General features: G+C 46.3%; 1 protein-coding gene across 1 annotated transcript in view; it reads left to right on the top strand.

The window, feature by feature from the left end:
- Slc6a2 (solute carrier family 6 member 2) overlaps positions 1 to 17,184 on the top strand; it is a 38,494-nt gene that overhangs the window by 15,115 nt on the left and 6,195 nt on the right. Inside the window, exons 5-11 of the mRNA XM_021663047.2 lie at positions 3,904 to 4,042; positions 11,320 to 11,454; positions 12,477 to 12,580; positions 13,665 to 13,789; positions 15,107 to 15,219; positions 16,259 to 16,387; positions 16,815 to 16,914. Coding sequence (XP_021518722.1) covers positions 3,904 to 4,042; positions 11,320 to 11,454; positions 12,477 to 12,580; positions 13,665 to 13,789; positions 15,107 to 15,219; positions 16,259 to 16,387; positions 16,815 to 16,914 — 845 coding nt within the window. The remainder of the gene's footprint in view (positions 1 to 3,903; positions 4,043 to 11,319; positions 11,455 to 12,476; positions 12,581 to 13,664; positions 13,790 to 15,106; positions 15,220 to 16,258; positions 16,388 to 16,814; positions 16,915 to 17,184) is intronic.

Genomic DNA, 17,184 nt, shown 5'->3' with positions numbered 1-17,184 from the left:
TTGGAAGGGAGTTTGTCCCAGGAAATCTTGGTCCCAGGCTCAAGTTTTTAGCATGGTAGAGTTAAATCTTGGCTACACATTTGCAATCACATGAGGAGTTTTAAAAGTCGCTGCTGCTTGGATCTTACCAGCCTGGGTGCAGCTAAGGCAGTGGACTTTCATTACCAGTGTCTCCCCAGAATCCTAACATCCAGTCATCATTGAAGGCCCCTGGATTTGTCACTGCAGGTCCCTGTCTCGGGGAGTGTGGAGGGGGAGGTGGTCTCATATTGTAGAAAATCTAGGGCCTCCTTCATACCCCTTCAGAGAAGCATGGACTGTAGCAAAGTTCAGGTGTGAAAATTCTGGGAGTTTCTTCCTATTTTATGTATGTGGTTTGGACAAGGAGACAGTGAAGATGGGGGATGGGGAGGGGCCTGCTGATCCCTGCTTCCCAGAATGTTCCTCTCACAGAGCAAACAGCATGGTTTTCCATTAGCTCCTGGCAATGATTGTTCTTATAAATTAAAGTGGTAAATGAACCCCCCCTCATCTTGGTCTGGTTAGTATTTGATTCCTCTCCTGAGTGGATAGTGTGTACTCTCTCCCGCAGAGATGCACAGCAGGAGGGAGAGGAGACCTTGAGTGCCTTTGTTGCAGAACTGAGCTTCTTCCAGGCCCAGCCAAGAGCAGAATGTGGTAGAAAGGGAACACATTCTTGTCCAAGGTTTCACATGGCCTTGGGGGCCTAGAGTAGAGAGCAGAAGGCAGGGAGAATGTCAGCAGCATTATTCTCTATAGATTTCTTCTCCTTTCCCCTTCATCTGTTCCCTGCCCCTACAACCTTGAACTGGTTTCTCAGCATGCTTTCACACCCAAGTTCTACATACCTTCTTTTCCATTTGTGGAGGTGGAAATGAGCTATATACTGTCAGACAATGAAGGAGATGTCCAGCTTTAGGTCCGAGGCAAAGCTGGCTGCCCTTCTGTCTGGCCTAGGGCTATCATCTCATAGGTCTGGCTCCTGGTTTTCTTCTCTGGGACAGCCTCTGCAAGTAGACAGGAGCCGTTCTCCTGCTTCTCTTTCTTAAGTCAGGCCTGCCTATGAGCTTCTCAGAACACAGCATTGTCATGGCTGACTCTGGATTTTGTGTAGTCCATGTCTCTTTCATTGAAGTACTTTGGCTTTTAAGACAACTCAACTCTGAAGAGGCAGCAAATGTGAACCAATGCCAGCTCTGTGGATGTTGGGTAATTTCTTCTTTTCCCCCCGGGGTACCCTGGCCAAGTTTGTTCTACTCATTTAGGCTGACAGACTGAATATATCATTCAGGGGAACAAAACAGCTGCTTTCTCCAGGCTCTGGGCCTGAAGCCACATAGCCCCACCACGGAAAGCCACTAAAGTTCTAGCCTTATCTGTAAAAGGCACCTTTACTGAATGTGTCAGGATAGAAAATTTCTACCCATGACACCGACGTCGAGGGAGTGGATTCTCCCTCCTCCTTAATACTAACTCTTCATGCTTAAATGTCAAGTGAGAATTGTAGCCGTTTTGGCCCACAGGCTTTGGAAAAACCTAGATGGTGCCCTCGGTGCTGAGTCATTAAGCCGCTGGAAAAGAAATACAAATCTGGGTTACTTGTGCCAGCCCCATAGCCTGGGAGGGTAGCAGCTCAGTCCTCTCCTCCATGCTCAGCTCTGGAGTCTGGTTTCTAGGGCATTTCACCAAGCTTCAGACAAGTAGAGGTAGTATTCTTTACACAGAGAGAGACAGACAGACAGACAGAGACAGAGAAACAGAAAGACAGAGACAGACAGACAGAGACAGACAGGGAGATTTTTTACAGTCACATAAGGCAAATGGCAATTTTCACTAGTCAACATTTGGCCCATAAAGCTATCAGACAAAGCAGAATTAAGTATCGAGCGAGGCTAGACTAGTCCATATCTTTGGTCATATTCAGCCTCCCATTCTACTCCATTCCCACCCCATTTTTTTTCCCTTTCTTCCCCTCTCTTCCCTTTCCCTTCACACCTCCCATCCATTCTCTCTCTGGAAATAAAGGCTATGAGTCAGGGAACCAGTTTCTTTGCAGACTCCTGCTATTTCTTCCTGAAGCCTGGACCCAGATGCAGTTATAGCTAGAGCTGCCATTTGTGGGACATTTCCTAGGCTCAAGGTATAGCCCACATACTGCAAATGAATGCTCACGAGAGTCTGTTAAAAAGTAAAATCTGTATGTGGGGAAATGGCAGGTCTCTGCCCTGGGCACTATGAAGGACCTGGAGAGTTGGAATTTTGCTACAACCAGAAGGAGGACTTAATTAAGAGAAGCAAAAGCATGCTGGAGACTCACCTTTCCTACCTAGATATCTTTGGGGTGATTCTAGGTTCTCATTTATTTAAAAAAAAAAAAAACATAAAATGAATTCTCAGGCTTAGCAAGAGGAGTTGAGGACATTTGTCTCTTCTGAATCTCACATGTAGCTGCCGGACCTGGGTGAGCCCTAGCCACCCAGGACTGATTTATTTACCTCTTTTTCCTGGAAGACCTTTGTGCAGTGAATCTCCACATCATACTGTGAAAAATGTGTCTATTATGAGCACAAACATTTGTGTCTTGCCAAAATTCATGTCTCTGTAGTGTTACAGAATAGCACTTTCCATTACTAAGCATTTACAATAATCTAGATGTGATATAGAATATACAAAGGGACCTGCATAAGAATTATCAAATGCAATGCTATTTTATCAAAGGGACTTGAGAATCCACCAATTTCAGTATCCCAGGAAGGTCCTGGAATCAATACCTCAGGGATCCTGTGGCACAACTATGCAGTCACCCTTGATGTCCCATGTAAAAGCTCCTCTGGCAGATGGGTCAGGAGCCCCATGAACTGAAAGGGTTAAATACATATGTCAAGGGTGATTGGTGAGCCCTCAGGGAGGAAAGGACATTGGAGGCAGCAACTGGCAGCCAGCTACAGCGTTTGAGTGTGACATTCAGAGGCAGGTAGACAGAGACCATTCTGGGGGCCTCCTGCACCTTCCTGACTCTTTCTAGCATATTTATTGTGAGTTCACACTTAATGCTACTGCTAATGTTGGAATGCAACCCCACCAAGGCAGGGATTGAATGCCGAGGGCTTCCAAGTGTGTCTGTGGTCCACATGGGCCAGCCTGCAGCAACATTCTAAAGGATCCCATGACATAGGTGTGGAGCCTCTGCGCCCTGCGGGCCACCCTCTCCCATTGTCTTATTTGACCGCATTGCCAAGTGCCTTAGGTTCTGATTAGCAAGCGGTCATTTTGCTTGCTGTTCTGTTTTTCACTCCTTCATGTACATGGTCTGTACGGTCTTGATAGCTTCGGGCTTACAAAATGTTTGTTCTATTTGTTTGCATTGTTTAAAAATGGCTTTTAGTGAAGGATAATCTAGCACAAAGAAATATATCACAGAGGGCTAGCGCAGTAACTGTCACAACTGAACAGAGCCATGTGACCAGCGCCCAGCTCAGGAATCAGGATCCCTAGGCATGCTCTCGAGAACCTTCCTAGTCGGTGGCCCTCGCTTCCAGCCCAGAATGATTTTTGTTTTGGGGGTTGTTATCTGTGTACATTACTTTTAGTGGTAGATATTGCCACTTTGGGGCTGCTGCTGTATGTGAACATTGTTCTTTCTCCTACCAAGAACTGCTAGTTTAGCAAGTGAGGTCTGGAGAACATTTTAGAACCTCCCTGTCTCATCACCATGTTCCCAAGGCCAGCAAGCGGCACTCCAGTAGGTCTTCCTAGATGCAAACCAGAGATGACCAGAGCTGGGCCACACAATAACCCTAAGAGTTAGGGAGGATGGCGGGTCCTGTCCCCATCATCCTCCTTGGTCATCTTCCCGGCTGCCGTTCTCTCTCCTGCTCACAGGCGTGGTGTCCTGCACCTGCATGAGAGCGCTGGGATCCATGACATCGGCCTGCCCCAGTGGCAGCTGCTGCTCTGCCTGATGGTCGTCATTGTCGTCTTGTATTTCAGCCTCTGGAAAGGAGTGAAGACGTCGGGAAAGGTAACGTCTCTGTTTCTTCAGCTGGGAGGTTTGCCTGGGAAAGACATGGACCAAGTCTTGTGTTTCCCTAGTTACAACTGTATGGTTGGAGCAAACAGGTAGGTCTAGGACCACAGGTTCAGGTCACACCCTCATCTCTGCCTTTTTTGATCAAATCTGTTATCCTAAGCCTAGCTCTGCCCAACAGCAGAGTAAAGGGGTGCCTGTGGATCAGGCCTCCTCAAAGTTTCCCTTAGAAGCTTCCATAATAGCAGAGATAAGAGCCTGGGCATCCTCCAAGGTCTAAGATCAAGGCTGAAGCAACTGCTGACTGATCTTTGACTTTGAATTCTCACCTGAAACTGTCTGTACGTAAGCATGGCACCCTACCCGGGAAATCAACAATTCACTTTACTGTACAATCAATAAATGCACACTGAATTTTTGGGAGAAAAATGCTTTGAATGGTAATTAGATGCATGATTTTTTTGATTTGTTTGTTTGTTCTAATTCAGTACCTCACGTGTCTAGGTACTTAGGAGAAGAATACCAGGTTAGTTAGCCAGTGAAGTGGCATTCGGAACTTGGGTGGTCCTGACTTCTGTGGTCTCCTCTGACAGATAGAATATACTTAGGGGTTGGGTCCTGTTGATTCTTAGCTTGGGGCCTAACGTGGGAATAACAACCCCACTGAGACTCTATGTAGTCTAGAACCCGGCTGCAGTTAAGGCGATGTAGCTAAGAAGTGTCCTTTCCAATGTTTCGCTTTGTTCTGAAGATACTTACTGCTTTGGAGCAAGCCACACTAAGTATAGAGAGTTAAAATAGGCAAACATCTTTCCATGTCTTCAGTTCTGGGAACTAACTGGGCTCAGCTGGATGGTTCTTCTGCCCTGTGTGATATTGCTTGGATCATATGTCTGGAGACCTGACCCGACTGGAATACCCTAGGAGGTTGAGGCTGTCTGAGAGCTGAGTTGGAACCATCAGATAGTGGTTTTGTAATTATTCCTATGTAGCTTTTCTGTGTTCCCTGGACATCTCACATCATGATATCTGACTTCCCAGAGCACAGTCCAAGCAGAAGAGACCCCACATGAAGTAGCTCTTTCAGTCTCTGCTTGCATCATGCTTGCTCTTTGGCCTAATGTCAAACCAATCTAGGGTCACTGTCATCCTGATGCTTGGCATATAGTACGTCTTCATTAAATGCTTATTGATGGGTTGAAGGAGAAGTGGGTAAGCTTGGGAAACTTTATTATGCACTTAGCTCAACTTATTAAGCCTTATAGACACCTACTATGCGCTATCCTAGATGCTAGATGGTCTTGGGGTCAGCCCAGGTGTCTGGTGTTGTGAGTTTCTATACAGAGGCATCTATGTGTAGCCTCCTTTAAATAAACACCAGTGGTCACAAACTATACTTGTATTATGTAGTTTGCTCTTTATTTTAAACTTAATTTTACCCTTAGAAATAATTTCATATGAGGTAGTTCAGTTATAGCTTAGTAAAAACATAAACTGTTGGTTTTAAAACCATTATTAAGTTAACGTAGCAGATAGCTAGCTACATCTAGACAGACAGATGTATCTTAGTGTAGCTTGTATGTTTACGCGTACATTGACTTGAAATAGGCCGTATTTCATACTACAGGCCACAGTCAAAAATGTCTAAGATACCACATTCATAGACAATGGGTGCTCTTTCAGCTGAGAAGCTCTATAAAGGCTGTGGAGAAGGTCATACCTGTGCTACACCTGTCAGGATAGGCATGGGCAGAAGTGAGGAGGAAAAGTTTCTCTTTGGAAGAGACAGTGTGAGCAAAGCTACCTAGACAAGCCCTGCTTAGGGTTCTTTGTGCTGCTCTTGGCATGAGCAACAGGCTGCACAGCCCCTCCTATGAGCTGCAGAAGATGGGTCTGGGGCCATCAGTATTCTAATACGGAAGCCAAGCTTATTCCTCCCAGTCATGAGCAGACCATAAGCTGCCGGCTGGCGTTACCAAGAGATCAGGGGGAACAGGACTGACTGAGCATGCTCAGTTTCTCTTGCCAAATGTACTTTCTGAGGAGAGGAGGAGTGTTTCATCAGGAAACATGAAGAGGGATGTGCAAGGCCCTTCAGGGTCAACTGAAACCAGGGCCCGTTTGCGTCAGTCCCCCCAGCGTTCTGAGGTTTGAGCACACAGAGGCCCCAGGTGGTCTGTGAGGAGGTCATTTCTAGAGCTGGCTTCCCTTGGGAAGCCATTGCACTGTCTTTAATTTTTTTGTTTTTAAACTGGCTGATGAGGAATCCAAGTGTATTGCTTATTTACTTCTGGGACAGCACATAGCTTTTCTTAGTCCTCCTCCAGAGTCACAGAGGGGGTCTGGAATGAGTCAGGCATGTGCAAGTGAAGATGATTTGGAGAGATGCTGACTGCTTGGCTCTTGGGAAGGAGGGAGCAGGGCATAGTCTGAGCCGGGGGACGGGGATACCCCAGACCACACACCCAGTGGTGTCTGCGTTGGCCCAGTGAACACCTCAGAGTAGAAGGAGGTCAGAAGGGAAGAGAAACAGTGCTGGCCTCCCCTCTCCTGAGCTCCCGCTCAATCTGTTCACTCACCGCTCTACACTCTGAGAAACTTCAGAGGCCCCTCTTCCAGGGAGACAAGAGGAGATGACAGAGCTGGCCAGCCATTCCTCATTACCTCCTTCACGGCCAGCCTTGGGGCTGTTTGGAAGAGGGGAACATACAGCTCATGTCCTGAATTCTAGCAGAGGCTGTGGAATGGCAAGAGAGAGAAAGCCAGACAAATTCAGAGATTATTATACAAGCTGATCCTGGCTTGCCTTTGTGACTTCACTGATTGAGTTACACAGATCAGAGTCATTTGCATATGATCCATGCTTATACTAAACTATTCATAGCTTGGTATTTTTTTTTAAGAAATATTAGCATTATGCCATACCCTATGAATTCTTCTGTACCAAAGACTATCTTCATCGTTAGTGAAAACGGCCCCGAAATTCAGTTCAAAGACCACAGATCCCCTATCTGGAAAGCTAATGAAGTTTCACAGGGATACGGTGTGGATATTTACTTCATTATTTATTTTAATTCTTACTTGTGTGTGTACATGCACATGCTTGCATATGTGTGGGTTGCGTATATGTATTTGGGTGTGTGTGGACATGTGAAGCCCAAAGGGAAGACTTCAGATTGGCACTCCTGTGCACTGTTTTTATTGGTTTATTTGTTTGTCTGACAGGGATTCTCACTGATCTGGCACTTCCCAAGTAGGCTAGGCTAGCTGGCCATGAACTGTAGGGGGCCTCCTCCGCAGCAGGGTAGGTATTTTTATTCTCAGGGTTGGACTGTAACCCCCACCAGGACTTCTCCAAATACGGGTCTAAGCAGACCCCAAGGGGCACCTTGGTGAAGCTCAGATTTCTGGTCTTTCCTGAAGAGATTCTGATTTGGTATGGTGGGGGTAGGAGATGCCATTTCTGATGAGCTCAGTTCCTGACATCAATGCTAGTGGTCCGTGGACCTCATCACCTTGACCCAGGCTATCCTTGGTCTGATGCTAGATGCATAGTGAGGCCAGCATCTTTTCAATAATGGAACTGCAGCCTCCTCCTGGGCCATCTGGAGGCTCTTTTATGAGAAAAAGTCTTCTCTGTTTTGTGATCAGCCATCGGTTTGAGTTTGGTACTATGCAACTTCAGAAATTTTTCACAGACACAGCCAAGTGGGTACAAATTTATGTTTAAGGATGGCTATGATGGAACATGCCTTTCTTTAATCCCAGCATTCAGAAAGCAGAGTAAGACAAATGCCTTTGAGTTTGAGGCCAGCCTGATCTGTTAGAGCAGGTTGGCAAAGACCACCTAGTAAGACCAAGTCTCAAAAAAAAAAAAAAAATCAAATCCCAAATGATACCAACAACAACTATGAGTGAAGTGACAGACAAAAGAAAAGGGAGTTACTGATTTTGTTTTTTATCTCCTGCTTAAAGTGAAGCCTGAGATGGAGATGACAGAGTTCAGAGGTCTCTTTCTTTGCTGTGGTGCATAGGGGAACACAGTTTTGACAAATGTCCTAAATGGCTGAAAACACATCTGCTACCAAAAACTTTAACTTTGAATGCGTGGGCGTGCCAAAAACAAGCTGCTCTTTCTTTCCTTTTTTTAAAATTAAGTTTATTTATTTACTCACTTTACATCCCAACCCCAGCCCCCTCCCTCCTCTTTTTCTGGTCCCTCTCTTCCCTTTTCCTTTTCCTCATCTTCTTTTTCTTGATGCCTGACACACTCACAGTCAGCTCCATCATACCCTGAATGTTCCTTGGGAAAACCAAATCCACGTTGGAGCCTCACTCATGGCCAGTGCAGGACTACCTCCAGCCCCAAGGGAGATTCCCTGGAGCCAGAACACTGGGTGCTGTTTTCATGGGAGGAGTGTGGTCACACCCAGCTTCCCGGGCAGGACAGTGCATCTGGGCCACAGCTGTTAACATGAGTTGTAGGAAACTGTAGCTGTTAGGATAAGGATGGATGACGGATCTTCTTTGTTCCCGTTGCCAAGGGTTGAGATCCATCTGTCCAAGCTTGAGGAACTGAATCATCCAAGACCAGTGCGAGGCCACCCAGATGCAACAGCTTCACTTTCAAGGGCTTGATTTTCTCCTCATTTGTTATCAAGTTTGTCCTCCATGTTTCTGCACCCACGACCCCTCCAAGAACACAGACCCCAAATCCCATGTTCTCAAAGATATTCATAGAACCTGGGCTGGCTGACTGGATGCCACAAAGCAGGGGAGCCTTCTCTGCTTCCTCTCCTAACTAGATGTGCTCAGCACTAGAGAATTACTCACTGTGCTTCCTCACCCACACATTTGCTCACAATTTTATTCTTTCTTTGACTAACTCTGTCATTCCCTAACCTTCTAGTCTGTAACTCGCCTGCACTTGCATTCTTCCATCCCTCTGCTCAACCATCTGCCCACTTAACTATCCATTCATCCATTCTTTAACTAAAACCTAGTTTTATTTTTTATTTTTTTTAATTTTTATTTTTTAATATTAATCATAGGCTATTTACTTTGTATGCCAGCTGCAGCCCCCTCCCTCATTCTCTCCCATTTCCACCCTTCCTCCCTCATCTCCTCCCTGTCCCTTTCCAAGTCCACTGATGGGGAGGACCTCCTCCTATCCTTCCGTCCTAGCTTATCAGGTATCTTCAGGACTGGCTGCAATGTCCTCCTCTGTGGCCTAGCAAGGCTGTTCCTCCCTCAGGGAAGGTAAAGGAGCCAGTCATTGAGTTCATGTCAGAAATAATTCCTGTTCCCCTTGCTAGGAAAACCCACTTGGATACTGAGCTACCATGGGCTACATCTGAGCAGGGTAAAACCCAGTTTTATATGCAATCATCTATCTCATCTTCTGATGGAACCTCTTATCTATATGACCATTCTTTCATTAACCTAACAAACATTTTAAAGGACCCATATATACCAGGAATAAGGAAATTAGGAAGATAGATTCCAGTCTCTAAATATGGTATGGAAAAATGTGTGCATTTGTCACTAAGCTAGTGAACTTTGTTTTGGGTCCATACCTTTCTAGGCTGACAAAGAACGTTAACCCCAGTCATGTCTTAAGTCTTTCATGTTCTCTCTAGGGTTGTATATGGATTCTTTAGGAAGCAGAGTACCTGAGACATAGGGAAAGGACAATCTGCTCTTTAAGCTATGTCCACTCCTGTTTCAGCTGTGTCTTCCTGGGTCTGACTACCCTCCCCTGGCTCAGTGTTCTGTTTGTGACACCTTTTCTGCAAAGATGCTACAACCCACAGATGCATCAAGAATGAAAACATTTAATCCCATTGATTTCAGTTGGAAAATACTGGAGTTGAGGCTGTACCATTTAATTCATAAATCGCAATGGGAAGAGGGACTGCCTCTGACATAATCTGATTGTCCTGCTCTTTGATCACCTCCCCCTGAGGTGGGGAGCAGCCTTACCAGACCACAGAAGATGACAATGAAGCCACTCCTGATGAGATCTGCTAGACTAAGATGAGAAGGAAGGACAGGAGGACCTCCCCTATCAGTGGACTTGGGGAGGGTCATGTGTGAAGAAGGGATTGGGAGGGGAGAAGGGAGGGGCTTATGGAGATGCAAAGTAAAGTGTAATTAATAAAAGTTAGAAAAATATTAAAAAAATCATAAATCGCAGGATCAGGAACTGTCTTCCATATCCTCTGGAGTTATCTATAGTAAAGATGGCAGCCCTCCTGGTCACCTCTTTCTGTCCCTCCAAGCTGGGTGGGGCATGGCTATCTGTTTTGATTCTGAAGGTCATTTCCTCCCTTTTATGTTTCTGCAATGAGAGTTTGTCATGGTCTCAATCTGCTCCTAATGAGATGGAGAATGTTTGTTTGTTTGTTTGTTTGTTTGTTTGTTTGTTTTTTCTGTTTTCTGCCCAGCCACATGTACCAGACTTGAGAGAGTGTACTTAAATGTGGTTAAAGAAAAAAGAGAGAAGCTAAGGGCTGTGCACATTTCTGTAATCCCAGCACTTGGGAGACTGAGACAGAGAGATCATGAATTTGAGGGAGCCTGGGCTACAAGTGAGCCAATGTCTCAAAAAACAAGAACAACAAAAGTATCTCAGTGGTAGAGAGCTTACTTGATACATGGAAGGCTCTGGGATCTATTCTCAACAATGAAGAAAATGAAAGCACGTATTCACAAAAGAGGAAGGGGTAAAGGAAAAGGAGAGATGGCAAAGGGGAAGGAAAATGGAGAAGAGAGAGAGAGAGAGAGAGAGAGAGAGAGAGAGAGAGAGAGAGAGAGAGAGAGAGAGAAACTGAAACTTTTAAATGGCCTGCCTATAAGTTGGATGCAACAACCAATGTCTGTAATGTGCTGGGGGCAAGGCTGACAGGGAAAGAGGGAGTGTGTTCTGTTCAATATGAAGCAGCTTAAATGGGTCGGGAAGGACAGCTTTGTTGAGAAAGAGGCATCAGAAGCTTTGAGAACCTAGTTTTTACCCTTGGTGACCTCGGCTTTCATCTCAGGCCTATTCAATCAGTTCTCCAGGGAGCCAGGCATCTCTTCACTGTTCTGGCCCTGATGTCTGGCTAAGAACCTGGCCCTGAGATTAAGATAGTGCCTCAAAAACTAGGAGAAGGAAAGTAGAGGGGGGTAGTATGTTTGCTTCCTGGGAAAAGACCCAGTGACCTTGCCCTAGTCCCTCCCCAGGACATGGGCAGGGTGAGACCCTCACAGCTAGCTTGTCTGTTTCTCAGGTCGTGTGGATCACAGCCACCCTGCCTTACTTTGTGCTATTTGTGCTCCTGGTCCACGGTGTCACACTGCCTGGAGCCTCCAATGGCATCAACGCCTATCTACACATTGACTTCTACCGCCTCAAAGAGGCCACGGTGAGTGGCCAGGGGCCTTCTCGAATTGGGCCAGGTAGAGGAAGGCTTCTTAGGGTTGGGTGGTGATGGGTGCAGTAATGTAGGATTAGGAGTGGTGCATTTAAATATGCTTCTTTCTTAGTTGAGTACTTAGCTTACCACTCTGCTCTAGATCGAGGACCGAGAAGCAACCTCTCTCCTGTGTAACTATTAGGAAGGGAAGAGAGCACAGTCCCCAAGTCACCTTGAAACTTGTGAAACACAGTAGGCTTTCATGTGTTCTGCATCTTTCCTTCCCCTCATCAGTCAGCTATGCACTGAGTCCTCAGAGCAGTCTCAGTGAATGAATCTGGCCCCACATTTATAGTGGAAGGTTGGGAAATCCATAATAATGCAAGTAGAGACATGGCAGACATTACCCCACACAAATGTCTTAGTTTAGTTGTACTGAATATAAATATCATATATAACATAACATTATATAATATTATAAATAATATATTACATATAAACCTATAGTAATACAAGCTCCCACATTGGAGAGGTGAGACTAACTAGGGCCAAACCTAGTTATTCTATGACACAGAGGTTGGAGAAAAACCCAAATCTTTAGTCCACCAGCCGCATACTTTTGTCACCAGGGAGGGTGGAGAGGAAAGTGAACTGCATTGTCTCCAATGTCTTCTGTTGGTTACCACTGTCTTCAATGGGAAGTCCAGCAGAAATCATTATTGTCTTAAGATCCCACCCCCATAACTCCTGAGATGGCCAGAGCTCTTTGGTCTTACCGTGTCAACATTCTAGCCTAGAATTTCTAGTTGATTAAGTTTCTTGAAAATCTGGACATTATGTGGATCTATTGAGCTCCCGCAGGATGTGATTACTAGGGTATTTGAGGCCAGAGATGCCAGGGAGATTCCAGCCTGTTTCTGTAACTGTGTCTGCTGCTTCAGACCACATTCCCTAGTCTACAAGCACACTCGGGAAGGTTATCCAGTCTGCAGGAAGTAGAGATGGAGATGAACTTTGTTTACTGGTTTCAGGTATGGATTGATGCTGCCACTCAAATATTTTTTTCTCTGGGAGCTGGATTTGGAGTTTTGATTGCATTTGCCAGTTACAATAAATTTGACAACAACTGTTACAGGTAAGCGCCAACACTTTGAATGCTGAGGATTGTCTGTTTAGGAATATAGAGAAGGCTTTACCTAGATAGGAAGCCACATGTCCCCTGTGGACCATCCAGGTCATTTTGTGAACCTTGATGTCTATGGGGCCTGAGGAGAAAATTTACTAGAAGATACCTCTTGGGAAAGTTGTGGTCAGCAGCTATAGGAACCCACAGGAAAGGATCTCTGGGACAGAGGAGGTGAAGCTGCCTGACTCTGTTCATCAGATACTCTGTCAGGCAGGAGCAGAATAAACAGTGAGGGCTAGCTGGGACACAGGGTATCTTCAGGGCAGATGGGACACAAAAGAGACCATCTCCAGACTGGACCAACAAGTACCTGATGCTACCTTTTGCAAGCCCTATGCTATGAGGACATCAAAGCTGGGGCAGATTTGGGCCTGCCTCTATCACTGAATTTAACAATTAAGGCAGAATGGCTGTCTTTGATTGAAGAAAGAACAGGATGAATGCACAACCAAGAGAGGTTTTAGGGAGGTCAGAAAACAGGGTGGCCATCCCTTTAGTAGCGTGCTGTTTTTAAGAGTCTGGAAGTGAACCCAAGGCAAACTGGTGAGGACAGTTGAGATTATGGTAGGCAGATGTGGAACAGATGGCATTAGGTGGTAAGCAGTGGCATGGACAAAGACAGGGAGGCGACATGCCTGGGGATCAGTGGGTTGCTTTGTTCTGTTTGTTGCAAGAGTATATGCTAGAGTTCATGAGCAATAAGCCAAGGAAAAAGGGTGGATCATCTCAGCCACACTATGAAATGACAACACAAGTTGCCAGGAGGCATAGGGAGCCATAGAGAGTTTACTTTCAGAGAGAGTAACTCTGATCCCTCAGAGTTTATTTACCACATGACTTTGGTTAGCAATTTGCTTAAGCACTGCGCCAGCAGGTGGCAAGGCACTGGGTTCCATGTTACAGCAGGGCAAAAGAAGAGGGATGGATGACCTTTGATGACTGAAGATTCCATAGGTGGCCAGCTGTTCATGGGCAGAGTATGGGTGGAGTTGGGAGGACTTGAACTGTCAATAGCAGCCTTTCTCTCTACCAGGGATGCCCTGCTGACCAGTACCATCAACTGTGTCACCAGTTTTATTTCTGGGTTTGCCATCTTCTCCATCCTTGGTTACATGGCCCATGAGCACAAGGTCAAGATTGAGGATGTTGCCACTGAAGGTAGGTGGCGCTTTGTTTCCAGGTAAATGAGGAAAGGCTGAGCTGGCTTCGTAGTGCCTCTATGGTTGGAGGACTGTGACATTTGGCTACAGAGGTTTTCTGGACTCTCATCTGTTGGACTTTCCCTCGAGGCCATCAGTGAACATTCCTAGCAACCCTTAGCTTGCTTACACATCTGGAAGTCCAGAGCACGGAGATTAGTTATCAGTTAGGCTTCCAGTGTGGGTCATATCTATTTATCTTATCATAGAGAGGTAGAAGTAGAAATGTCTGTGCGTCAAAAGACTCATGCTTGTAGGACAGCCTTGAGTCATAGCAACCCAGTCCCCAAGAGCTTATCAAGAAGGAACTCTCAAAAAGAGGGTTACTCACGCTAACATCCACTTATATCTTTAAGGTTCCCAAGCTTCTTCACATCACTATTTTGGGGAGCAAGCCTGAGCACGAATTTCAGTGGGGACAAACTATGTTCAAAATATGCCAGCATGCCTCCACTTAGTTCTCACAAACCAGCAAGGCAGAGGTTAATAGATTCCCTTTAAAGATGAGTGACTGGGGATTTAAGCTAAGTATGAGCAGGTGAGCAGTGATGTTAGCATTTGGCCCTAGTCAGCCTGACTCGGTAACCTCTGTCTTTCTCTATGGCCCTGTGTGTTCTTAAGGCCACAAGGAAGTTGGGACCGGGGGAAGGGCAGCCTTTAATGGACTCCGAGGATTCTGAGTTTCTGAGAAGCAGAGTAGAATCCTGCAGAGTAGAAGGTGGATTGGCCACACATGACTCACAGCTGTTAAGGCAAGGCGCCACTCTTGCTGCCTGCTTGTTTGATGCACAGATTGCATTCACCTGTTTTGTATTACTATGAACAAAATAGCTGAGATAATTGATGTATAAAGAGGACAGAGCTACTTGACTCACAACCTTGGAGGTTTTAGTCAGTGTCTCCTTGGCACTCTTACTTTGGGACCACATGGTGGAACAACCTGTTCACCTAATGGCCGAGGTGCAAAGGGAAGAAGGGGGAAAGGGTCTTGGGTTCCAATATCTCCTACAAGCACGCATACTCAGAGTGGAAGACTACGTTGGGCCTCATCTCTTGAAGTTTCCACCACTTCACGATTGCACGGGGGGCAGTTTGGGGAACACCAGAGATCTGAACGATAGCACAGCTGAACTGTGGCTCCATCTCTCATTCGCAGATGAGTCTGTGCTGCCACACATGGCTGACCGAGTGTTCTGAGGCTGGGCTGAGCTCCCCTGCCCTATGCAGCCCCCACTGAGCTTCCCAGCCATTGATCAGGCCCTACTATTTCTTCCAGGAGCTGGCCTTGTGTTTATCCTGTATCCAGAAGCCATCTCCACTCTGTCGGGATCTACGTTCTGGGCTGTCCTGTTCTTCTTGATGCTCTTGGCTCTGGGGCTAGACAGCTCAGTGAGTGATCCCTCTCAGAACACCTTTCTCCATCCCTGCGACCCATTACAGTACTCAGCCTGCACGGCTGTTGCTGTCTGTGTCTGTTCCCAAGGGCCCTATTTTAATCCAAACAATGAAGTGACTCTCCCTTCAAAATGATAGCCTAGGTCAAAGCCAGGAACTTACAGGAACTCCAAATTGTACTGGGCCTCAGACATGCCAGCCCAACACTCTGCTTTTGCAGCTGGGGAGCCAGACTTCAGAAAGAACATGAATAGAATGTTCTGTGACTCAGCACTTTCCCATTCCTTATATTTTATTACTGACAACCAACCCAACCATTTTGAGCCCTGTCTGGTTACTAGATCCTTGTTTTATTGTTTTCATTATTATTTAGTTACGTGCAGAGTTGAGTTCCTGACATCTTTTTATGTCTGTTTCCACCCTTCATTCTTAAATGCCTTAGGGAGGGGCTGGTGAGCAGATCTCACTGTCTTTGCTTTTCACTTGGTGGGTCTGCCAGAGCAGTGTGTTGGAAAGGACTCTGAGCCTGATTCCAGACCACAGGGAAGACTACTAATGTCCACTAACAATGTCTGCCAAGGGCAGAGGAGAGGCGCAAGGGACATGTGTGATTACTGTCTGCCACAACAGTGGTTCATAAGGAATAGGCTCCAAAAGTGTGTATTTAAAGTGACCACTTTGCTTGGTGATTACAAAGGCAGCAAGGAACTGTTGTCATATACTGTGGATGAAGTTCCCAATCTGGAGAAGGTCTTCGGTTGATGTTTGCAGAAGCTTCTATTTGCATGTAGATGTGTCAGTCTGGGCAATAGTGTCCCCTGCTATCTATTTCTCATCAGTACCCACACAGGTTGACCAAGTCAGGGGTCAGGGACCTGTAACTGAGGCAGAACCACAGGAGTTAACTCTTCACCGGTTGAGATTGGGGTTGAAAGAGGGAAAAGACACGTGGGAGGGAGGCAGGGACTGATGTAACTGAGGCTGGACCACAAGAACACTTTCATTCCTGCCCCACCTTTCTGGTTCTGTACAGATGGGAGGCATGGAAGCAGTCATCACAGGACTGGCCGATGACTTCCAGGTCCTGAAGCGACACCGGAAACTCTTCACGTTTGGTGTCACCATCGGTACCTTCCTTCTGGCCATGTTTTGCATAACCAAGGTGAGGTTGGATAATGTGGGGCTTTCTAGGACTGTGCTTCAAAATTCCAGACAATCTCGGCCTTGGTGCTGGGATGGGCCGGGTGAGGCTGAGCACGGGGGGCTCTGTTAAACAGTGTATCTATAAAACAGTAGATCCCTGTGGCCTTCAGCTTCTTCTGGGGCTGATGGTTTCCAAGCACTATATTATTTACTACTCATTGACTCGGGGCCAGCAGAAGTTCTCTGGAAACTTATCCTGTTTCCTGAGCGTAAACCGTTCCAGCCAGCAGCTCCTGGAGCCCTTGGTTAGAATGCAGGCATAGCCATATAGCCCTGTCACCCATGTTTGTCTGAACATGTGAATGGGGATAGGGAAGATTTGCTAGGTATAGTCGGTGACTGTTTACAGCCAAGGATGGCTCAAGCCCTTTCTCTCTGTGCCGCAGGGAGGAATTTATGTCCTCACTCTGCTGGACACCTTCGCAGCAGGCACCTCCATTCTGTTTGCGGTGCTTATGGAAGCTATCGGGGTTTCCTGGTTTTATGGTAAGTGAATCTGTTACCAGCTTCGGTCCCTAGATTTCCCGGAGTGTTTTATCTGGAGAGGAAAGGGGGCTTTTCAGGCCCGGGGCAGCCACCTGCATCTCCAGAAGTAGGCAGCTCCTATTAAATATAGGTGTGAGTCTCTCAGACCCTCAGCTCACTGGGCTACAAAGACCCAAGAGACTCGTGGTGCCACCTTCTGAAATAGAAATCTGTAGAGAGCTGCAGATCCACAGCTGTGGATCCAGACAGCTCAAACCAACAAAACCGAAT

The sequence above is a fragment of the Meriones unguiculatus genome, chromosome 10, assembly GCF_030254825.1.
Source record: "Meriones unguiculatus strain TT.TT164.6M chromosome 10, Bangor_MerUng_6.1, whole genome shotgun sequence".
NCBI lineage: Eukaryota > Metazoa > Chordata > Mammalia > Rodentia > Muridae > Meriones > Meriones unguiculatus.
Note: the sequence above shows the minus strand (reverse complement) of the source record. Positions and strands in the feature narration are given on the sequence as shown.